Consider the following 25,665-nt stretch of genomic DNA (forward strand, 5'->3'; position numbering starts at 1 on the left):
AATAATAGGACAGGTACATAACTATCTAATCCCTCTGGACTTCAAAATAGGCTTTAGGGAGGCCTTTTCATAGGTTCATAGGTTAGTACTAGGCTAACTGCCCTCGTGGGCTGTTTTAAGCCTAGCCAATTACTTCATTTAATGTTTTATCTATGCCATTCCTGTAAAAATTATAGTTGACTAGACCAGGCTGCAGAAAGTATAGTTGTGTGAAGGCACCCACACTGTCTGTAGATATTCAAATAATAGGACTACTGCTGCTGTGTGTTCATAACAAATGGGACTTAGCTGCAGCCAGACATAAGCCTTCTAGCCGGACTTCAAGAGCACTTGGACATCACTACAACAGACGATTAGCTCCTACACCAAGGATGTCACTAATGAAAGCAATAGATAAAGACAAACTACGGAAAACAATTGAAGGAGTGCAAAGCAGTCAAACAAGCCACCGAAGCCTTAACGCACTTTTATTACCAAAATGAACAAACAGCGTTTTCGCTACCACAATGAAGTAGCTTCCTCAGAGGCAAAAAACACAGTAAAAAAGGCGCCAAGCAGTTTTATACTGGAAGCACCTTCAATCAATTAAGATGTAACAAGGAAATTAAGTAAAAAAGCATCACTTCCCTATACTTAAAGTCACATTTACATATAAATAGTGACTAACATTTTCTAACTTTTTAACAATAAAACCTTTTGGGCAATGAAGACAATGTACATGACAGTGTATGATACAATGTATTAAAGTGTAAGAATTAATAAAAGACGATTCTATAATAAAATAGATTAAAATAAGTTGGCATCTTCTACACATTCCTATAGCCTACCAACTCATTTAGCGCAAAAAAGATCTATATTTTAAAACTGGGGCGATGTTACAGCTCTCATTTAATCCTGGAAGGTTAAAAGCATCGAGCTTAAGTTGCCATTCTAGTTCTGAAATCTCTAATAAAAGAGAAATAGGTCCACCCCTAATAGATCTATGTGTACAATCAATTCCCATAAAAACAAAGTTGTGGCCAGGATTGGACTCCACATGTTTGGCTAGAGCGTTTTCACTTTTGTTGTTCCTAATAGCATAACAGTGTTGGTATATTCTTAATTGATTGAAGGTGCTTCCAGTATAAAACTGCTTGGCGCCTTTTTTACTATGGTTTTTGCCTCTGAGGAAGCTACTTCATTGTGGTAGCGAAAACGCTGTTTGTTCATTTTGGTAATAAAAGTGCGTTAAGGCTTCGGTGGCTTGTTTGACTGCTTTGCACTCCTTCAATTGTTTTCCGTAGTTTGTCTTTATCTATTGCTTTCACAAGTTTCAGTATGACCTCGCAGTGCATGGCAAGTCCTACAAGTCCGAATATTTTCGGGACTAATACACCCGGGAACACAGACATTACTTCCTTATTTCTAGCCATTTCACAAAGGCTAGATGCAATGAACTCGCGATTGGATACCATTGAAAAAAGTGGGGTCAAAGGCTTCCCTCTTCTTCCGGAAAGAGAAGGGACTGTTTCTATGAACGAACGGCTTTCTGACACCGCTTTGAGCTCCTTACCAGCGGCTCAAATACAACGAACATTGACGAGTTCTAGCAATGTTTCGGCTTGTTCTACACCACAGGACACTCTTATTAACAACTTCATTGACCCAGGGAGGGCACTTATTGGCGTGACATCTGCGGCAGACTGGATTAAAAACACAGGTGACTTTCTTACTTTTTTGAAACCGCTTGATAACGGATCGCCGGTGCAAACACCAGGGTCCTCTTGCATTGATAATGCTGACATTGCTGACAAGCTTAAAAAAAAAAAAATAGCGATAGCATAGTGGTTAGAGCCTTCGCACAAAGAGGAGGCATTCCCAGTTCGAGTCCCACTACTGCACATTCCATTTTGGGGTTGGGAAGATGGCTTAAGGGGTTGGGAAGATGGCTTAATGACTAAGGTGTTTACCTTACAAACACAAGGTACAGGGCTTGAGTCTCACAAGGGCTAATTGGCTAGGCTTAAAATGGCTCACAAGGGCAGTTAGCTTAGTACTAACCTATGAATTCCTATGAATTCTATGAATTCTATGAATTCCTATGAATTCCTATGAATTCTTTTAAAACTTTGAAAATAAGGAAACTGCAGCTTGAAGTTGCTTACTTCGAGCAATGTATTGCTGAGGAAATGATTCCGAAAGGACTGAGAAATAATTTTTCTCCTTCTGCTTTAATTACTGATAATGTGTTTATGCTTGATTTGAGAGCCCTGTTTCAAAAACAGGGCATTGAACTTTTAGATTTGATTGTTAAGCATTATTCCACTAATATAGAAAAACTTGCTGTTGAAGTCAATCAAATTGATCAAGATATAAGAATGAATATTAATTTTGCTAAGTTCAAGTATGACCATGCACGCATCTTTTCAAGTATTGATGCTTACATGGTCAAGATTAAAACTCAAAAATCAAAGAAATTATTTAGGGATAGGCAAGCTTATGAACTAAATAAAGCCTACCCCAAATTAAATCTAGTTCAAGACAATAACGATGTGGGTGTACCTTGTGAAAATGATGTGAATGAAACAAATCATGTGCACTCTAATGAGGAAGGTGAAAAAACAGCATCAGATGGATCGAATGGTGTTAGGAGGAGTAATAGAAACAGGAATAAAGTAGGCAGTTTTGAAGTTCAATCTGCCAACTTGCCGAATAGTAATTTAGAGAACAACACCAATAAAGCTAACCAAGCTTTTTTAGGGAATCAGAGCAACCAAGATTACAAGAAAAAGAACAGGAAGTGGAAGAACTAGTTATTAATGTTCCTCCTACACCTAATTCGGACGTCCCTCATATTTTAAGGAATGTCAGGGGTGACTTCACTATTTACAATTTTTCAACGTTGGTTCTAGAACCTGAATCAATTGAACTTCTTGCACTTGGCAATAATTTCGTTCCCTCCAAACGTTTTGATGTAGTCAAGGTCTTGATTGACCTAAAATGCTATGTTCGCAAGTTAAATTTGAAATTATTGTTTAACAATTCTGCAGCAGAAGGTGCTTTTGGATTAAAAATGCCAAGCACTTTTAACCCACCTTTGCATGTGGGGTTACGAATTTTTGAAAATGCTTGTGAATTAGATATCAGACATCTTGCAAAAGTCCAAGCTGGCACGAGGAACAGGTTTAACATCACTAGGGAACAGTTACAGGCCCTCAACCAACTAAGGGATCTTTCAGTCAGAGTTATGAAACCTGACAAAGGAGGTGGGCTGGTTGTCTTTGAGAACAGCCATTATAATGATAAAATGGCATTGGTTTTGGACACCCCAGCTTACAACACTTCTTCCCTTAATGAAATGAATGCTAGCATCAACAGGATCAAAGGATATTATAGGGATTTATTCATAGAAGGGAGAATTGACCTTGATACCTATGAATATATTAATATCTCCCAGCCTAGAACTCCAGTGATGTTCGGCATACCCAAGGTGCATAAAAGCCTTGTGGACCCCCCTATGAGGGCCTTAGTGGATGGGAGGTCTTCTATCTCTTACCCCTCCGCAAAATACATTGATTTCTTATTGTCTAAGTATTTGAAGTTGGTCCCAAGCATTTGTAAAGATTCCTGGAGCTTTCTTACTAGTATTAATGACATTGTGTTTGAAAGTTCTTACAATTTTTTAACAATCGACGTAGTCGATTTATATACCTCTATACCACACCAAGAGGCTATCGAATGGTTGGAACTTCTTTTGATGGAATTTAAAGCCCCCAGAGATGAAATCAATAGCATCACAGAGCTTCTTGACATAGTTTTGTCTTCAAATTTCTTCATTTTTGGGAAGGATTATTATATCCAAAAACGTGGTGTAGCGATGGGCTCCCCTTGTGGTGCCATCGTGGCCAACATGTTCATGGCATACTGGGAGAAAGAGTTTGTTCTCAAGCACCCAGTTTGGAAGGAGAGAATAGGCTACTACACCAGGTTTTTGGATGATATTTTCATCCTCTTTAAAGGGGATGAGCAAGAGGCACAAATGCTTGTGGACTTTTTCAATCAAACAACCTCTTTTCTCAAATTGACCTTCAAATTCGCGGTTGAAGAGATAGATTATTTGGACATCAAACTTAAAAAGGATCCAAATAATTCAAGATTTGTATCATCCATTTTCCGCAAAGAGACGTATGTCAACTCCTTTTTACACTACACAAGCGCCCACCCTTTTAAGCTGAAAAGAGCTATTATCAAGGGGCAACTAGTCAGGGTGGTTAGAATGTGCAGTGATTTGAAGGATTTTGAAAATGAATGTGCCTTACTAACTGATTTCTTCATCAACCGTGGTTACCCACGGTTTATCATAGAAGAGTTAGTTGTAGAGGTCACAACAAAGAGGCTAAGGGGTGTTTTCAGACCTTTAATTCATGACAAAATAATTATTACATTTGAGTGCCCTGACAATATAAGTGAGTCCATAACCATTGGGCCTTGTATGGCCACTTGCCCGGAGAAACTCACTCGGGAGTATTTTTTGTCTTTTACAACGACTTTTAATTTGGACTCAAGACAAATTTCGGAAATCATTATTAAGAATTGGTACTTTATTACCAATAACTCTTTTTTGGTAGAGAAGTTAGGGGTCAAACCGAGGATTACATACAAAAGGGGCAATAACATTAAAGAATTATTGCAAAGAAACCAATCTAGCCAACTTTTCCATAGAACCAAAGGTTGTTTTAGTTGTGGAACATGTAATTGGTGTCATGTGGTGCGCACAGGGAATTCCTTTAATATAGGCCACAAAAAATATGAAATCAATAGCAAAATAAATTGTGAAACTAAATCTATTATATATGTGGCTTTCTGTGTTTGCTGCCCGGCATTTTATGTCGGTAAAACCGACAGAAAATTCAGGGAGCGCATATACCAACACTGTTATGCTATTAGGAACAACAAAAGTGAAAACGCTCTAGCCAAACACGTGGAGTCCAATCCTGGCCACAACTTTGTTTTTATGGGAATTGATTGTACACATAGATCTATTAGGGGTGGACCTATTTCTCTTTTATTAGAGATTTCAGAACTAGAATGGCAACTTAAGCTTGACGCTTTTAACCTTCCAGGATTAAATGAGAGCTGTAACATCGCCCCAGTTTTAAAATATAGATCTTTTTTGCGCTAAATGAGTTGGTAGGCTATAGGAATGTGTAGAAGATGTCAACTTATTTTAATCTATTTTATTATAGAATCGTCTTTTATTAATTCTTACACTTTAATACATTGTATCATACACTGTCATGTACATTGTCTTCATTGCCCAAAAGGTTTTATTGTTAAAAAGTTAGAAAATGTTAGTCACTATTTATATGTAAATGTGACTTTAAATATAGGGAAGTGATGCTTTTTTACTTAATTTCCTTGTTACATCTTAATTGATTGAAGGTGCTTCCAGTATAAAACTGCTTGGCGCCTTTTTTACTGTGTTTTTTGCCTCTGAGGAAGCTACTTCATTGTGGTAGCGAAAACGCTGTTTGTTCATTTTGGTAATAAAAGTGCGTTAAGGCTTCGGTGGCTTGTTTGACTGCTTTGCACTCCTTCAATTGTTTTCCGAAGGATGTCACTAATGAATGCTCCCGAACTTCTAACCTCAGATATTTGAAAGAGGTATTGGTGAATCTCAGTCAAAGACAGAAAGCAGCAACCCATCACCTAAACTAATCCCTGAGGTCACACAATATAGTACACATAAAAGGAGGTATATATGAAGCCCATCCAAAATAGGAGAAAATGGTGCAGTGAAAAAAACATCCTCACTAACTGTATACATTAGTCACACCAAGGGAATCTGTCTTTGGAGGAGAGACTGCAGAAAATACTTAGGCCATCCAAAAAAATGACAAGGATAAAAGGGGAAGGGTTTGGAGGGGAGCTACAACTATAACAGTGACACTTTTATTCAAATATCTACTGTTTGGTGAGTAATTTCACACAGTTCTGATATGTTCATCATAAGAATCACTTCTGCAGTTCATTTATAATGAATGTAAGTTTACCAAACTAAGAAGGGTTTTAATCCTGGACATCTGTGGAGGGCTGCTGCATACCCTTTAGTAGAGAAGAAACAAAATTACTGCCACATCTAGAATGAATGTCATGCTTACATGCCTTGCAGAAGGACTGAACAGACACTTGTGAGGCATTTTTGAGAAGGCTGTAGTGGTGAGAATTGCTCCTGTGGAATGTCTCCTAATCTCGTCAGCTGGAATCTTTCCATTGTTTTGATAACACATTACTAACCATTCATAGATGTTTTTTTGAAAATTTTTCTACCCATTTTCCAGACGAGAAGGAAACAAAAAGTTGAGATAAAAAAATGAGTCTTTAGTTCTGTTAGTATTTTACTTAAGTTGCTTGGGAATGTTCACAGTGTACAACATTCTCCCCTTTATTCTGCAGATTAGAGTGAAAAACAGGGAGGTGAATGGACTGATTTAAGAATATCTCAAAGATCACCAATGACACGAAAGAAGGATTGATAGTTTGGTTACCTTGTGCTTGGGAAAGATTGCATCAGGGTTCCTACATGTCAAGAACTTTAGTTCTGAAGTCATCCTGGCAGAAGTGTTGTCTACCAAGAGGATGATCTTCTATGACAAGAGCTTGTAAATAGCAGAACTGGCAGATTCAGGGTGTAGGGATGAGACTCCTTAGGGGGGCTTATGTTTAAGACACCTTTCAGGATCAGATTTACCACAAAACTGATAAAAAAATCATAGGGTTTCAAAGCAAGCAGGCTGAAACTGATGATGCATACGTTGACAGAGGAAAAGAATATACCCTGATCAAAGAGTTCATAAAGGTAATGTAATGCTAGAAAGATAAGGAAAGGCTTTGGGATTCAGATAGTTTTTGATGTACCACACTGCAGACCTTTTCTATTTAACTGGGTATGGATTTCCGGTATTGGTCTGTCTTGCCTCCTGTAGTATCTAGGCCACATGAGGAGAAAACAGATGATTGTATGGAGTCACCATGAAATCTTCAGTGCTTTGAGAATGACTCTCTTAAAGATGTGGTACATTAGAGTTCTTTCGCCTTTGATTTGATTAGCCTGGTAGAGAGGACTGGTAGAGTTGTTAGATTGTCTAAGCACACAATAGCTAATTGAGAGAAAATATACTTGCCTTGACTGGTATAGAAGGAGATTTTGCTTTTTCCTGTCTTGCCTTCAGCAGAACTTTTGGAAATGAGTGAGACTGGCAGGAAGATCATCAAGTTGATTCCACAAGACTGAAAAAGCTTTGGTTAGTCATGCAGCTGGGTAGGGGTTCTGAAAACTGAACATTTCTATTTGGTGATTGTGTGCCGATGCAAAGAGGTCCATGCCTGAAATTCCCCACTTCTCTGTAATTTTGAGAAAGATTATGGTCTATGCTTTACACATGTAAAACTCCTAAAGATCTGCTTGGGTGGTCTGCCACTGAATGTTTGGTGCTTGGGATGTAGATTGCACACAGGTGTGTGCCCATGGCCAGCATATAAAGAGGTAGTAATGAGTGATGGACCACTTAAAGGGTCCCCAGGCTAAATACTGATAGAAGTTCTGCTTGAAGGGCATACATGATAGCCATCATCTGTTTCATAGTTATATGATTGTCCTTGACACTAATTAGCCACCTGCTGTGCACTTTTAGATGGTGCATGTGGGTTTCTCGTGCAAAATCTCTGGTACAGTGAAGGGAAGGCTGGGATAGTTGTTGATATAAAGAGCCCACTAAACAAAGTCATCCCTGATGGAGATCACAACAAGGATAATATTTGTCATAATTTTCTCTAAGGACTGGATATGCTGATCTAGTAGGTTCCTTTGGTGCTACTGGAACTTGCCCTTCTGGAGTCCTGCATGAAGAACTGTATGAATGGGTGTTAGTATGTACCGTCAGGCCTTTAGGAACATTCTGCTCTTAGACGATTCCCCTTGTAAGTCTTCAATAAGAAATGATTCATTAGCATACCTTATCCTGGGTATAGACTCTATGTAGCTGATGGTGCTGAGAACCAGTATCAGGAAGGGTTTGGTGTGTGAAGGAGATGGGCTTGATTTCTGGTGATCTAGGGTTACGCTTAGCCTCAGAAAGTATTGTAAAGTGCCATCAAGAATTTTCTATAATTCCTCCAGGGGGTATGCCTAAATCAGGCATTCATACAGGTATGGTTATCTTTCAGCCTTAGATGTACAAAAACTGATGCCATGCACTTGATGAAGACTCTGGGTACAGTAGAAAGGTCAAATGGCAAGAAGACAAACTGAAAATGGGATTTTTTATGCTGTGAACCTTGGGTATTGTCTCCAAGCTTTGTAAATGAAGCATGTATATAGATATACTTCATCTACAGAAAGACCAAGAAGGCATCACTTAGCTGCAGAAGAGGGAGAGTATGTAAGGTAAGCATTCTAAATATGTTTAGCCTGGAGAGGTCTAGTACTCTCCAAATAGTCCCTTTCAATGGTTATCAGGAATAAGCTTCAGTAAAAGTCTTCTTTTTTCTGTTGCTGGAACAAACTCTATGGCTTTGCATTCTAGTATTTGTTGAAAAGTTGGTTTGGTGAGGTATGCCAAGGGAGGGAGAAAGCTCTTAAATTCTAGAGGATATCTCAAGGTTACAGTTTCCCTTACCCATCTGTCTAACATCAGGTGAGCCATATTTTACTAGAAATAGGAGGTTTTCCAGCTAGCATTGTATGCGGGAGCAAGAGTAATGGATGAGGTAGAAAGGAAAGGTAGTCATACCTAAGTGGTACCTGTGCTGGCCTATAAGAGAACCATTTTTAGTGGGTTAATTCCTAGAGTATCTAGGTATGGGATAGAACAGCTGTTTAACCAGTTGCATGGTTTCCCTTTTTATCCAATTCCTTGATTACTTCCTGGGAAGGTGGGCCATAAAATGTTCTGTCTGTTTGGAGGTACATTTAATACATGTATGAAGCACCTAAATTCTTGACCATACATGCCTCCTAATTGCAATGCCAGTGCAGCCACCTTATAACAATTATCCTCTATGTCATAGCCACGGTTTAATAGAATATGTACCCACTTTTTGTGGTTTGTAAAAGTTTTACTATTATTTTTCTTTAAAGCCTTATCAGAAATGTCTTTTGTTTTAGTATGTTTCATTTCTTTACTCTGTCCCCAGGCACCGGAACATACAACTCTGGCACAAAATAATATGGATAGCCAGGCTGGCAAATATGCATTTTTTTACCAGCTCAGTCCAGCACCCCACTTTTTCTGTCACTGGGGAGTCTTAGAGCCTAGTACCAGCTTGAATCCTGAAGGAGATGGCTGTTGTGTAAGTCACCAGTTGTTTTTGTAAAAATGTTTGTGTTACTCCTATACCCTATAAATTCAGTTAGGTTTTCTCAGTGCAGGGACACAGGAGTCTCATTCTAGTGAGGCATTATCAAAACTATCTTTATAGTATTTAATGCTTACACCGCACTGAAGGGATAGTTGAGGAATTGTCCGACTGTATGCCTAAGAACTCAAAGTACGCCTTCTGGTTATGAATGAATTCCCTCTCTTCCAGCTCAAACTATTTCCATATAAAGTTCCATGTGTTTCCACAAAAGACATATACTCTGAAGGGAGCCCAATGAAACAGTAATCTCTTTGTAGAGTTCATAACCTTCTCTTCCATTTCAGAGCCTGAGGTCCCTTCATGAGAAGGCTGCCTTCTTATTTTCTTTTATATGGTTATTCCAGGGGTTGAGTGTATAGAAGGTCTGAAATGTTGAGGTGTCTCTTTGCAAAGCCACCAGTTATTTTTCTGCAGATCTGCTGGGAACTGCAGTGGAGTCTGAGCAATGGCCTTCTGATATTTGAGCCTATGGATGTTGGGTGTGAACATGGGTGAAGGATGAGGAGTAATAGTGAAAGCCCTGATAATGAGAGCAGTTGGCTCGTGTAAAGGAAAATTCACCAAAGTACTCAGAAATTCTGAAGCCAGGTCTAGATGGAAGGAAATGTGGACTTTATAGGCCTGTCCCGAGTAAGGCCAGCTCCCTTTTGGATACCTGGAACTAGCTTGCAGCTGTGTTGCAGGTACTAAACCATTGAGGTCTGGCTCATTAGTAATACTAACAATTTACTCTCTGCCATCAAAGGGGATACTACAGGTGAAACAACTGCTTGGGCAGTCACCTGGTCCAGGGGGTAGATACACCTGATTTCTCATACTTCTCACCAAGAGAAGCTAAATATTGCAAATGATACTTGTACTGTGTCTCCAAAGGGCACAGTTGCAGGTGACTTTTCCTGGAGCTATTATTAGTTATCAAAAAATAGATTCGAGCACAGACAGCTAAACAACAACACTGGAAAAGTAAAAAAAAAAAAAATAGAAATCAAAAAGTCAAATGCTAAACTGGTATTTATAGTTGTTGAAGTATTAGAATTTACCAATGGAATAAAGCAGATGATTATTCACTCTTACAGGGGAAAAATAAAATTAACTAAGGATGGTATGGGCACTTTTTGTTTGTGTCCTGGTTTCAACCTCAGGACACTGGCATGAGAGTAATTATGTACTTGGGCTACTGCTGTTGAATTCAGTCTGGAAAACCGATGTCCCCTTGTAGCCATTTTCTTTATATTATGAATGAATTATTGCAATGATCATTATGATAAATATCAAGTTAGGCAATCAATTCACTTTTCCTTCCAGAGTGTGAATGAGGCATTGGATAAGATTTCTTTCAAACACCCTTATTGAATTATAACTTATGGCATAGGCAAATTTACATTCATTTGAAAGTGATCAAACTATATTAACATAAACATTATACCTCACATATATTGCTATATATCATATAACCTAATCAATATTACATAAATTATTCATTTCCTGCTTTTCTTTTAAAAACAAGAAACATCTTTATTAAACCATCAGTTACTACATAGGCAATCATTCAGTTATATAAATGAAAACAAAAAACATCGACATAATCCTAGTCACAAGCATTTTACATCACAAACCATACTGACACACTCCCAGTTGCAAACATTATACATCACTTATAATCTATGCAATCTTTCTCAAACATTGCATAGCTCATTTAAGTCCTGCCACATTTTATACCTCATTCCTCCCTTGTATGTATTGTTCCCACAATGCCCATTTTTTTCCTATGTAGTTTGCTCCTACCCTTTTCTAAAGATCTCATTTCCAGTTGTTTTATCTCTGTTACTATATCCACTACTTATAGTATAGTTAGTTTATATTTTGATTTCCATTTTCTAGTAATTGCTTTTTTGGCAGCCACCATTATTAGACACAGTAAGGACTTACCATGTCTAGACAATTCCGACTCTGTATCATAGCTCAGAAAAATCATCTCCATCGTCAGACCAATCTGCCAACCCAACGTGTCTGACAATGTAACCCACAGGGAATCCTTAAAGTCACCAACTCACCACATTCACAGAAAATATGTTCCTAGTTACCTCTTTCTTCCCCCTCACACCTCCAGCACCTACTGTCTGCCTGAGGAAAAAGTCTCTGGAGTCTACTCGGGGTATACAAATGTAAATATTTCTGGGCAAAAATCCTAAATCTTCTATATTTTGTTGCATATTTAAGAGACATACATATATCTGCCCATTCTTTCTTTGTGAATTGCTATGCAATCTCTTGTCCCAATCCTTTTTAACCTCCTCTGATTGATTCTTATAGTTATCATGCAATATTTTATATGTTCTACTAATTATTCCTTTCGTAATGGCAGCTTCTGTTCTAGATTCTATTAAAAACTCTACCAGTGATGGTCTTTGGTTTAGGATCCCCCTATTTCTTTCTCTTTGCCTATACTCTGATATCAACCCTGATGGGGAAGGCAATGTCTAACCTGCAGTCCAAATAAATTTTTGGTGTCTTCCCATTCTATCATCTTTCCTTCTCTAGCTATTTGCTCTCAAAACCTTGGTTCCTTTGTCAGTTTTCTCCAATAAATTCTGGCTCCCTCTTCCCTAATTGCAGTCATCCTTATCGACAGAATCTCCTTTCTTCATTTTCATGTTGGTTTACTTCTTAGAATAGTTTCTGCTACTTTATGGATATAATATTCTGCATAATTATTGTTATTCTCTTTAAAGGTCTGCATCCAAAATACCAGTCTCTCCTTGTTTCTTGCGCTTCCCCCATATTTCAACATCAGCCCTTTCAACTTTGAATTTTAGTTTTCTGCTTGTGCTATGTATAGGAGTCTTAATTGTGTAGCTCTGAAATACTCCTTCAAATTGGGTAATCCCAATCTGCCCTGTTCTACTGGAAGAGTCATTTTATCCCACATTTGCACTTGCTGTCTTCCCCTCCCAGATAAAGTCCTTCAGTTATTTATTAATTGCTACCCACAACTTCTACTCTGGTTCATAAAAATATGCCTGACCTGTGTATAAGACTAAAGGGACTAAAAGACATTCTAACTGCTTGTATCTTACTATCCATATTCATGTAACAAATCTTCCATTTTCTCAGTATTTATATTATCTTTTGTTTAGTCTCTTCCCACATATCCTTAGCTGCAACACTAGAATAATTTTTAATCCATACTCCTAAATATTTAATTTTATCATGTCCTCATAAATATGGGTATTCCTGAACCAGTTCATGTGTGGGTAACATACTTTACCACTATTGCCTTTGTTTTAGCTCCATTAATTTTGCATCCTGAAAAGATCTGAAACTGTCTCAAAATGTTCCACAACACTGTATTGTCTTTTACTGGTTTTGGCAGGTACAAAATAATATTATCTGCAAATAAAGCCAGCTTTTCTTGACTACCATACCAACTGTATCCTTGAATTTCCGAGTCCCTTATTTTCTTTGCCTGTGGTTCTAAATATAATGCAAATAATAAAAGAAAAAGAAGACACCCCTGCCTGGTTCCTCCATGCAAGCAGAAATTATCAGAAAGGACCCCCACCCACTTTAATTTTCACCACAGATCTCTCATATATTCTCCTAATCAACCTTATAATTTTTTCAGAAAATACAAATGGTTCCATTGCCCTGCTCATAAACTCCCAGCTTACTCTGTCAAATGCTTTCTCTGCATCAAGACCCTCCAACAACAATGGTATTTTCTTGCATTCTGCTTTCCTCTGAGTCATCAGTGTTCTGTTAATGCTGTCAAATGTTGCCTCCCCTCTACAAAACCACATTGATCCATGCCTGTCAGTTTTGGTAGTACTTTTGACATTCTTCTAGCCATTATAGACATGAACACTTTATAATTATGGTTTAGTATTGAAATAGGCCTGTATGAAGCTGAATTTGATGGATCCTTAACCCCTTTAGGTATTACACCTACCACCACTTTATTTCAAAATGGTGGTACTTCTCCTCCTCTTAAGATATTGTTAAACAACGCCTTCCAGATCTTTTATCAGTTTTTTCTTCCTAGTTCCAAACTTCCACAGCAATACCATCTATTCCTGGTAACTTTCCTTTAGATTGGTTATACATCACAATTTTTATTTCATCTCCTCCTATCCTGTTAGTAATTGAACCTCATCTACCTCTAACCTTGGCATATTTAATTCTTCCATAAACATTTCAATTTTTATCTTTTTTTTATTTTCATATTTCTCTGCTTTATAGACTCTCATAGAATTTCTAAAACATTTCTAATACCTTTACAAGATCTCTTGTTATTTTCTTTGTTATAGGTCCCCTACATTTGGTGACATCCTTTTCTACTTTCTGTTGCCTGAGTCGTTGTACTAAACGTTTTTGTGCTCTAGTGTTATTATCAAAAAACAGATGCTTAACAGCAATCTTTCTAAGCTCATATACATTATCCAGGTAATCTGCTATTTTCTCTGTAGCATTCTGCAGCTGATCCTCTTCATGTTCTGTGAGATTCCCCCTATTGTGCAATACTTTAAAATTTGTCAGTCCCTCTAAATAGTTCTTGATATTTTTTAACTATAACTCCCTTTCTTTTATTTCCACCCTATTTTTAAACTCCACCTTAATTTTCTCCCACTCCCTAGCTATATTTTCAGAAATTTCTATCCTGTCTAACTGCTCCTGAATAATCTGCACTACCCATTCCTTAAATTCCTCTCTTTTCAACAGACAGGTGGGAAAGCATCAATGTCTCATTTTTATTTCATTACCCTGTGTTTTTAGTTTAGTTATTATTAGCACATGATCTGAAATAGTTATTGGGTAGTATCAAAGCATTCAATGAAATGTACATGTTCCTGTGAAATGTTAATTCTGTTTAGCCTAGTCCAGTTTTTATATTTTGGGGAATAGTATGTAAATTCATTCTGAACTCTTTTTATTGAATTCACATTTTACATGCCAACTATTTTCATAAATTTCTTCAGAAATCTACATTCCTTTGTTATATTTTACCTTCTGGGCCCATCAGACACATCTTCACTGCTGCAAATCAAGTTCCAATCCCCACCTATAAGTAATATTCCTTGCTGAAAACTTATTATTTCTCCAAGAATTTCTTATGCTCCATTAATGCAGTTTTAGGTGGAATGTAAATGCATGCCAATGTTATCCTCCTCCCTTGCCAGTAGCCCCTTAACACTACAAATCTGCCATTATTATCTTTTTTATCTTCTTCTATAACTACTGGAGCTCCTTGCAATTTATATAGTTACTCCTCTTTTCCTTTGTCCCAGGCATTCTGCTGAATAACCATCCTGAAAACCTTTCTTTATCAGATTCACATGTTCGGATCTAAGCATGTCTCCTGTAACATAGCTATTTGCACTCTACATTTTTAATATAGTTCACTACTCTTTTTTGTCTGTATTTAACTGTGAGGCCATTTACATTTAAAGACATTAAAGAAAGCATCATTGTATTAAAAAGTTATTATTCACACATTTTATGTTTAACACCTTTTGTATTAAATGTCTAGTTCCAGCTTTTGTGTTATGTGAATACACTGTTTGGCAGGTTGAACTTTTATACAGTTGTTTTGTCATATACATTTGAGCCTATGTCACATCTTATAAAACTTTTTGTTTTATTGAAAGCCCTCAAACAAAAAAAAAAAACAAACACACCCCTAATACCCCCTAAAGCCCATTAACTTAATACTAACACACAAAACTATGTACACCTTCAAATATTGAAGTTTTATCCTCTTAATAGGAACAAAAGTCCCAAACTGATAGCCACACTCACAGACATGAGTTAACCTAAAAGAAAGGTAATCCATGCTAAGATGCACAGTGCATCCTGTGCTTCTAAGTGCTGATTGATTTTGTCTTATCTTTATAGCTGTCCCAGCTGGGAAAACCCCTGAATGTTTTCAGAGAAGATTAACTACCTTGGGAAAGCCGTTGAATGCTTTCAGAGAACATTATCTATTTTGGGAAAACCCTTGAATGCTTTCAGAGAACATTATCTCCTAGCCAATTTCTCTTTTGTTTTCCCTCAGTCAATCACTCTTCATCATACTGTAATCAGTTTGTCTTTATCAGATTGCCTCCATGGAGACATGAGAACCAGGCAGCCAGTTTCTCTTTATCTTTATCAGATTGTTTCCATGGAAACATGAAGACCAGAGACTAGAAAAAAGCCTCATAATATTCAATGTTCTTTTTCATTTACTTGCTCTCTCTTAAAACTTGTTACTAAATCAATCTGACATCTTTAATCCAGTCATTTCCCCATACAAGAATGAGAAAAAACACATTCATTTATTTTTCTTTTATCATGCTTTTTAACCAGGCGTTTTTAATACATTGCAGTGCCTACATTTGTTTAAAACTGAACAGAAGAGAGAGAGAATGTAGAAAGAAAAGGAAAAAGAACAGCAGCACCTGTTTACAGTCCCCATTATACTTAAAACAACTGAAAAACTTTACTTTATAGCATGTAAAGAAAACCACGTGCCACAACATTGGTATAGCTTAAGAAAAAAAACTTTACTTACAGTTAACATTTTCCTTCCTCTTGCCCTCTCCAAAGCACTTTTCTGAACATTAATGACATGAAGTAGGGTATATGCTTTAGAGTCCCCCACAAGTCCAACAATTCAGAAAACGTCCAATATTTTCATGTTCTGTCATATTTTACAAATATAATTATTGCACTGTAATCCCATATTGTTACTGTTTGTTTTTTTACTGTTCATCTCCAAAATCCTGTCCCTGCTTCATTTCCAATGTACCTTCAATTCTTCTAGTCAAATCTCATGCTCTCTTCCCTTCTCTCCAAGATTTTCCATTGACAATTTTGAAAAGGTTTCACAGGTGCAGTCTCTCTGTGGTCTATATTACCAGAAGAACAAGAAGCAAAATCTCCTTCTATTTCACAGCTTACATTTTGATGGATAAGCTTTTGTATTTCCTTCTTAGCATGCACTTTATCAAAAAATGATTTGTCTCTCCAGGACAGAATACCTTGAAGACAGCAGTTTGAATCTCACACCTGTATCTCGACATTCCCTGAATAGTGGAATAAATTTGCTCCTCTTCTGTCTGGTGTACAATGAGTAATCATTCTCTACAAACACTCTGCTGTCTCTCACTTTTAGTACTTTATCCTTCTGCTACAATTTTGCAGAACCAACTCCTTCTACTAGTAGGATTGCATCTTTACTATTAAAGGTCTAGGTTGCTTTCTTATTGCCAGGTTTGTAGAATAAACACAATGTGCCTTTTCAGCTAACAACTCCTGCTGTAGAATATTAGTCCAGTTGCTTATTTGTACTTTAGTAAAATTAATTCAGTCTGTTCCTTCCACCTTCTCTGGTATAGCTGAAAATCTCCGGTTTCCCCTACATGCTCTGTCCTCTAATTCTATTATTTTTTTGAAACATCTCTTCCTGAGCAGTCTCATATTCATCCAGCCTTTTCTTTGTTTTGACCTCTGATTTTTGCAGCTTTATCATTTCATCTCATCTGAATGTCTGTTTAAAGCTTATTCCATTTTTCCAGCCTTTTTTTTGTTTGTGTTGATATACTCCATCAGTGTTTTGCTTATTTTAACCAAGTATGTGTGCAGTTGTCCTGTATCTTCCTGTGGGTTACTGGAAGCCATGTCTGAAGGTTGCATTGCTTTTTGCTGAACAGCTGCAGAACTGTCCCCAGTCAGTGTTTCTTCCTCACTTTTTGTAGCTGATTTTTTTCCCAGGTCTTCTGTATTTCTTTATTCCTGGCATCCAGGAAGTGCACTTATTAGCAAGTTACTGAAATGTACCCATAAACAAAAGTCTACTGGCCTTCTCTGCTGAGTTTCTATTTTCACACTGGAAGAGCTGAAATTAAGCTGTTACTCAGTGTGCAGCCATCTTGGAATTCCGAGGTATTGGATAAGATCTGAGCCAGAATCCATGATTGTTATTACATCACTGGCAAAAAAACTGCTTGTATGTTTTACTGTGTGGGCAGGATTTGTATCTCAACATTGTTGCTAAACATCCTTATTTGCTCAAATCTAAGAATGAAATGAATAGTAGGGTCTATATTATATATTCAAAGTTTCAAAACTTCGAACCTCATATGTTCGACAACATATGAGCGAAGTTTGAAACCGAAAATATAATAAAAAATTGAAAAAAAAAAAAAACTTACCTTAACTTTCTGAGGAGGAGGGCAAGCCTCCCTGCACCCCCCCCCCCGCGTAAATTATCAACTCCAAGATCGCACTTCAGTGCAGAAAAGGGAAATTTTCCCATTCTGTGCCATACAGAGCCACCGCTTTTAACCTTCAAACTTTTCAAAGTTCGATCCTATGGTGTTGACCATATGACATTCGAACTTTGAAAAGTTTGAATAATTAATAGGGACTCGAATAGTACATAAAATGGAAAAAGTACATTTTCTACCCCCTTCTCTCTGGTTTAGTTGTAGACTGACTGAATTATATTTTGGGATGACAGCTGAATTTCTTCCAGTCTGTTTTTTCCAGAAGTTGAAATAGATGCCACATTCTTGCTGCCTGCTGAATCATAGCAGAGATTAGGCTCTAATTCAGAACTTGAGCTATGTTTTATCTTGCCTCCAGCTTTGTTGTTGGATTCTAATGAGTTATAGCTTAAGACTTGCTTTCTTCTCACTCTTCATGTTGTAGGATTGAAGTATATTGTAAGTCAAATGCTAGTCTGTGACACCATCCCATTTTGTTACTGGCAGAGATTGGGTTTAGTTAGGTATGAGCTTATCCTTTTTTCTGCTTTCAGCAAAACAACAGGCTGCATGCTAAGCTCTGGCTTTTAAATTTATGTGTCTTATTATCATGACAGTAAAACAATCTTTGCACTGCTTCTCTACCCACTGCCATGAGCAGCCTTCTGGAAAGCTGACTACCAAAAACCTTCCTGAAGTCCTGAGTCTTCTAATTATTTCCCTTATTTGCCTCATTTATCATTCCTCCAACCATAACAGTGTGCTAGTGCCAATATAGTCCTCCCCAAAGCAGAACTTTGGTTGTGTAAGGTATTATTATCCAGGCACACAAAATATGTTCAATCTCTTAATAATACTTAACATACTGAGGCTGGGCTGCCAGGTTATTTTTGGTCCTAACTTTGTTAGACTACATAGTGTTCTTGATAATCCACATGTATTTTTCCCATCATGTACTCTAGTGAGTCCCAGTTCTCCATACTTTTGTTTTCCATTGCTTATCCCGTTGCAGTTTCAGTTAAAAGAGCCTGCTGGTCTCTTTCAGTTTTTTATTTATATTGTTGTTCGTTCCCCAACCCAAACAGAACATATTATTTACCTTGGTTTCCATTTAAACAACTTTACAGTTGTTTGCATTTACGTATTAGGTTACAATATTTTGACAACTCTTTCAGTTTTTCTAAGTCCATTCACACTTCTTCAGCATTCATCTATATCAGTCCTGCTGCACATTTTGGCATCTGTTTCACAAAGCCTTCCCTGTTTTTATAGGCCCTCAGCAGTATCATTTATGAAGATATAAAGAAACACTCTCAGAATAGTGGCCTGTAATAGTTGAGTAAATCCAGTTCATCAGTATTCACTCTGTTTAAAATGAATCTTTACAATCCAGTGGCAGGCTGTTATAATTGTAATTCTGAATCCCTGGCTGGTTAACCTTGTCTGTTAACTTCTGTATGGAAAAGAACAAAATACCCTGCTAAAACTTATCAATAGATCTTCCTCAGTCAAACTTTAGGTCGCACAATTAGAAAGGTGACACATTCATTAAGTATGGCTTTACTACTGCAAATTAATATATCTTTGATATTGCGCCTTACTGTTCTATATACAGTCATTTATTTCTTCCTTTAAAAGCAGATACTATTTTTCCACTATTTTAGGAAAACTAGTAAACATGTTTTTCTTGTTTCTGTAATATTTTTTGTCATCTGCACTTGCTGCCTCCTCAGCAGCCCATAGCTTCATGCTCTTCTCTGTCCTTGTTTCTCTTTGGAGAGTAGATAACTTCAACTCATTGCATTTATCTACACTCTCTTCTGTTCATGTCTGTTTGCTCAACAGTCATGTTCTTCTACCTTCCAATTTCTGTCATTCATAGATATCAAGAATCTGATGGCAGAAAAAGACTATTTGGCCCACATAAATTGCCCATTTTCCTGTATTTTCAGTAACTTGCAATTTCTACTTATAACATGTTGCTATTTTCATTTAACACCTATACTTTCACAATCCGCCATACCTCTTATAAATCTGATAGCAGACAAGGTCATTTGGCCCACTTTAATTGTTTATTTTCTTATGTTTTGAATAACTTGCAGATCTTTCTTTAAAAAGTTTGGTTGCCTTTCTTTTTTTTTTCTTTTCCATTTCCTGTGAAGAACTATTTTATGTCTACCTCATTTATTCATTGTTATTATTTTGAGCTCTCTACCTCTGTAAAACGGTTGTGCAAGTCACTCACTATGGTTTCTCTGAAGTAAAACTTCTTCACATTTCCTCTGAGCTTATATTAATTTAATCATTTTCGATAGTGTCCTATGTTTTTATCATCTTCTGTTTTGAAATTTGGAAGCAGGCACTTAGATTCTACTTATTCTGTTAGTGTGTTTACAAGTTTCTGTAATTTCTCCCCAACACAAACTCGCCTTTCTTCTACACTATACACATTAAGCTATTTAATGTCTTCTTATATTGTACTGAATGCATATTGTGCACCAGTTTTGTTACCTCCCCTTTGATCAATGACAAATACTGGTCAGTGTGCATTTTCGCCATGCAAGCATCAGTTTTAATACGCCTGTGTACATTTTCTCTCATTGTGTAAACTACACTGCAGGTTGATGCATTTACTTATTCACACTAATTTGACAACGGATTTAGAAGCTGTCTTTAGCTTTCTATTTTACTGGTATTTTCATGAATCACTGCACCTTACAACATTTGCTTCTACATTCTGCAACACACTTTATTGTGTCATCTGCTGTTTTGTTGCTCCTTATACAGTTTTGCATAGCTCCTACTACCTTTCCGTGTGCTGTACTGTATCTTGAAATGTAACTCTTATACTATCCTATAAGCCCTTGTGCTATACCTGAAAACAACTGAACATGAAAGGAAAACACGTCACTTAATGCAATACTAGGCTACTTTAGTTTACTTGAAAACAGACAGAACTATTTTACAAAATGTTTTCATTGTCACAGTATAGTTTATAATTCTTACCTGGGTACATCATCTATTGAATAGTGACAGGAACAGCATGAAAGGAAAGAAAAATAAGTTTCAGTTTCTCTTCTAGTTTAAATGTATTAGGTCTACAGTTAAAATGACAAGTAATAGACTAGCAGAAATTAATAGGAAAATCCCACAGGTATTATTTCATGTAGATGTTTTGCCAGGAAAGGTTTACTTAATTCATGCAACTTTTTCAGATATAACTTGGGAAGAGAATGCTACTATAACCAGATGAATTTGACTGTGGAATATCCAAAAACAAAATCCCTAATATATGCAGTAAACTGGAGTCATCTCAGAGCTGTTGGAAGCTTTTGTGAATTTCTTGACGGAAATATTGTAAAAGCTCTATTCCGGCATACTACTTCCCACAAATATTGAAACAGAAAAGAAGAACTGTGTCAGTTTAAGGCAAGTTAAACTTAGAAAGGAATTGCAAACATTTTGGGGAAAGTAAATCTAAGAAAGAAAATGGAGAATATATGGTGTGTTATGTCAAGTTAAAACTGTACATGTATTGCACAAAGTTTCTTTCCAGTAGGAAAATCAGGGAAGAGACCATTATGTCTTTTTTTAGTTTTGTTAATAGAATACACAAAAGGAGTATGCACTGCATGGATGATAGAATCCAATGTAAATAAATGCTTTTAGGCTTATAGGTAAGTACTAGGCTAGCTACCTTTCTGGGCCTTTTTAAGCCTAACCATTTCATCAAAGGTAAGACTCAAGCACTGTACCTTGTATCTGTGAGGCAAACACCTTAACCATTATGCCAACATTCCAAGTATACCGATACTTAGAGAAGTATTTATCTTAAAGAGTACATTGTCCCAAAAAAGTGGTAATAGGTCAAAGTCCAGTCAGTCATTATAATGCATAGCCATGTGATCTGCAGTGAGTATGGAATGTAGTACTGGTGGGATACTAACTTGTATTTGAACAGTTACACTACAGACAGTGATACAGCAATATTAATTGAATGAGTTCTAAAATCAAAAGCTAATGCTAATGCTGTGATAGTTGTAATCAGAGTTATAATCATGTGACACTGACCACAGATTCACTTTAATTCACAGGTACTATGCAGTTAATATTGTTTGTGAACTTGTCAGCCTTAAGTTTTAGAGCATGTTTTTGATAATATAATGAATGCTAAGTATTTAAGATAGTGCATGTTAAGATGTCAAATCTCCTTTAGTCAGCTCTAGTTTGGTAGAATTTTTGTGACCTAAATCTGAAAAAATGTGAAAGAACTGGATCCATTCACTGTGGGGAACAAAGGTTCCCACCCCCTACTATCCATACACAGACTTCATTTTTTTGCACTGTAAATAAACACTCAGCATTTCCAAATCATAAGCTCTTAAAACCAAAATGTAATGAAGAGTGGTATAGTACACTATGGTATAAAGATCAGTCTACATTTCAATAACCAAGCTGTGGGGTATTAGGAATCAGGCTATTGCAGTGCTTATTTTGTAAGACAAAACTGTTTGTGTTTTAGAAATACAAGTTTGATGGAACATATTGTTAAAAATATTTCATCAAAATGCATACTTCTGACCCAGAGAAGGGTGGAAATAAAGTTTTACGTTTTTTAGTGCTGCTGACGTGTTTATTTTTTTAACTTCAGATATATAAAGTATATTAAATCAATACATATCAAATACCATTCAAGCTGACCCTTTATCTCTGTATTTACGATATGTTGCCATACATTTTTAGGGTCAACCAAGTTATGTTGTGTTACATGAATTTATCATGTTGATATTTTTCAGCATCTAAAACTCCTTATCCTAGCAATGGTACAAGGCTGATACACACTGTTGTCTGTTTTGTAAATCATGTCAGTTGTACAATTAGCCCTGCTATATAATAGACTTGTTTGTGGTGAAACCTCCGTTATACAGCAGTCTTTCAAAATAAGACAATCAGACTCAGCAAAGTGGTACATCTTAAATGTTAGTAACCTTCATGATTTCAAGGGACACAGATTGATTGAACATGGGCTGGGCAATAAACATGTCTAGAGGGACGATAGCCATAACTTACTACATGAAGAGGTATGATTATGTTGCTGTGTTAGTTCATTGGGTCTTCAGACTCAGTTCTGTTACTAGAAATGTTCATGCTAACCCATTCCAGAACAGGATACCTTGTAGCTCATCAGCAGTAGAAGATATATTTTGGCCATTATTTATTTATTTTTTTCTTTTTGAACCAGGTAGACTTGCTAGTGCAAACTGGGCAATTTTTCAGACAGAGCCTGGTAACTGCAATACAGCGCCTCTAATTATTTTTCTTCCATTAGATTTCTGTTATAAGGGTAAAACTCTCATGTCCTTTAAGAATTCTGCTTAGCTTATAGTTAAAGGAAAAGGATGGAACCACAGTTTTCCGCCCCCAAGGTAACAGTGCAGCTTCTTAAAACTCATTAATTGCAAAGGAAGTTCCAAACAAAAAGATTTCTCACCACTTAAAAAAGCCTGTATTAACCACCAGAACTTCTGCTACAGCAGTGTATTACTGGCCCAATATAATTTGCTGCATTGCCTGTATCTATAATTGAGCCCTACTATGGTGGATAATTTGTCAGAAAAAAAGAGGCAGTAGTGGCAGCAAGATTAGGGAAGTCACCAGCCAGGCAGCCATTTAAAGCTGATTCCCCAGTCCATAACAGATTTGATCCCCTCTCAGCAGAAGAATTCTTGGAAGGGATGGAGGTAACTTATCCTAATAAGCTAAGTAAATAATAATTGCAAGAAAAACCCAGCCAAACTTGAATCTTCTAGTGGTAGCCAATGGAGTATATGCAAACAATTCCTTCAGGACATATCAGTGTTTCAGCCATATGGCTTCTAAATGCACAGGCATTTTTTACTGTTGAAATCATTATAGGTACATTTAAGCCAATACAGCCAAACCTTAGTAACTGTAGAAATGCAAGTTTCTGACTTTTTTGACTTCACCAGTGCAGCATAAATGGATTATTTGGCTATTTAGAAACAAAGAATGTAAAATCAAGCTTGATGTGTTTAAATATTAGGGTGCCTACAAAAATTGCAAATAATGCCTAAACTAAGGTGTAAAATGTTACACACACAAACATTTCAGTAAAAACTATAAGAAAGATACAGCCAAGCTAGAGTCCTCACTGTGTAATACCTCCTGTAGTGGGGGTCCATGGGATATATGCAGTAGACCCCTGGTTTGGATGTTAAGCTGAGGGAGGGAATGGATGAAGACCTGCAAGGTCTAACCATACCAGGTCATCAAGAATAGACACTGAGAAGTATATGAGTTATCCTAAAACACAAAATAAAAGTAAGATGTTGATTAAAAATATGAAGTTGACCATTTGTAGGTCAGTATTTCTGTATTTCTTAACATGTTATCTAGAACCAAATATGTGAGTGATTTAATTTCTGTAAGTAGAGAGACTGATACCCCTCATTCAGTACAGCTTTTGGTAGTTTGATTTCATGAATGTCAGGGGTTGCTAGGTAGTAAAATGTATATATATGTATCACTTTTAAATTAAAAAAAGTATGTTTTTATCACTTAATTCATAATTACAAGTGGTTTAATTATGTGTCTTTGAATGTACATTGACCAAATACTGATTAATAAAAAACAGAAGTTACGCATTTATTTCATGAATGCATTTGTGGTCAGGGAGCATATTCATGTACTGAAGAAGTTCTGGAAGCTAACAGATAAAAAATTCTGATAAGGACAGGAAGTGGATTTTAGTTTGTTTTGAAACACAGAGAGTATTCTTTGGGATACACTGTATTTACAGCCAAAACCACAAGTCACCCATGTTTTTTGCAGAGTTTTTTGCACTTTAGAAAAATTCATGTTGAGTGGTATCCCAATTAAGATTGCATGGGACTTTATTTTGGTTTTAGGCTATATAAGCTATACGTGAAGCAGATCTATCCAATCTGACAAAATATATATATACCTGCCTTCAGAGGGTCACCACACAAGCAATAAAGAGTTTAAATTTAGTTGATACATGGAGATTAATGAATGTACAAGCTGAAGGATATATCTTCTCAACTTCTGAACGTTATAACTCATAATATTTGCCTATTGGTTAGTTTCTGGGAATATAGTATGTTCAGTACAGTCTGAGGAGATGATGACATCCCTTCTGCAAACCCATTTTGCAGTAATTGTCAGACTGAATTAAAATAACCAATTCATGGTGACTAGATCCATTCACATTAAAGGAGGTTCATTTAGTAGAACATGGAGATGGGAGGTTTTGATTCTATCTACAGAGAAATTCTGTGGGAAGTGTGCCCCATTACAGTAAGGGACACCCTTAAAACTGAATTTCATTATTTGAGTAGGTGGGTCAAAGCTAAAGTTTTGGGTAACAGGGATAAAAAAATAAAGGCCAGGATTCATAAAGATTACCACTAAGTGAATGGACAGCACAAGCAATGTGGTAGGGATGTTCTTGAATATAGAAGCTGTACACTTAGGGGTAACCTTTATGAATCACAGCCAACATATTGAGCAGGTAGTCGCAGATACTCAGGACACATATAAAACAAACATGTTTAAAGATTGTACTGTGTTAAAATGTTACAAAATAGTACATAAATGACTAACTCAGATCAAGTACGAAAGAGCACAGATATTCCCTGAGAAGGTGCCAGCTAGATCAGGGGACACTAAAAACTAGCTGGGTAAATTACCAACCCATAATAGTTACTCCAGCTGTAAATGGGAAGACCTCTAGTGTTACAGTAACAAATAAAAACTCCATTAATGAAGAGTTTTAAGTTTTATGAAGGGCTGTATTGTGGCCAATTCACACAAGATAGAGATTAGAGAGAAATTAGTCCATAAATTCCTAGATATGTCTGATCTCACAAAATCTTTTCTCTGCCCAGACAGTTGTGCTGGGACAGCCTATTAGGCAAAGGGAGTTGCACTGCATTATAAAGAATTTCTTCAAGGCAAAGGGTCTCCACCTTGATGACAT

General features: G+C 36.8%; 1 protein-coding gene across 5 annotated transcripts in view; it reads right to left on the reverse strand.

The window, feature by feature from the left end:
* ARR3 (arrestin 3) overlaps nt 1-25,665 on the reverse strand; it is a 535,442-nt gene that overhangs the window by 16,112 nt on the left and 493,665 nt on the right. For 4 of the 5 annotated variants that reach the window (XM_044057442.1, XM_044057443.1, XM_044057440.1 and 1 more), the window contains exon 16: nt 20,652-20,664. The exons of the other annotated variant lie outside the window; for it this stretch is intronic. In XM_044057442.1, the coding sequence (XP_043913377.1) occupies nt 20,652-20,664 (13 nt within the window). The remainder of the gene's footprint in view (nt 1-20,651; nt 20,665-25,665) is intronic. 5 annotated transcript variants of the gene reach the window in all.

The sequence above is a fragment of the Protopterus annectens genome, chromosome 15.part0, assembly GCF_019279795.1.
Source record: "Protopterus annectens isolate FY-2018-M chromosome 15.part0, PAN1.0, whole genome shotgun sequence".
NCBI lineage: Eukaryota > Metazoa > Chordata > Ceratodontiformes > Protopteridae > Protopterus > Protopterus annectens.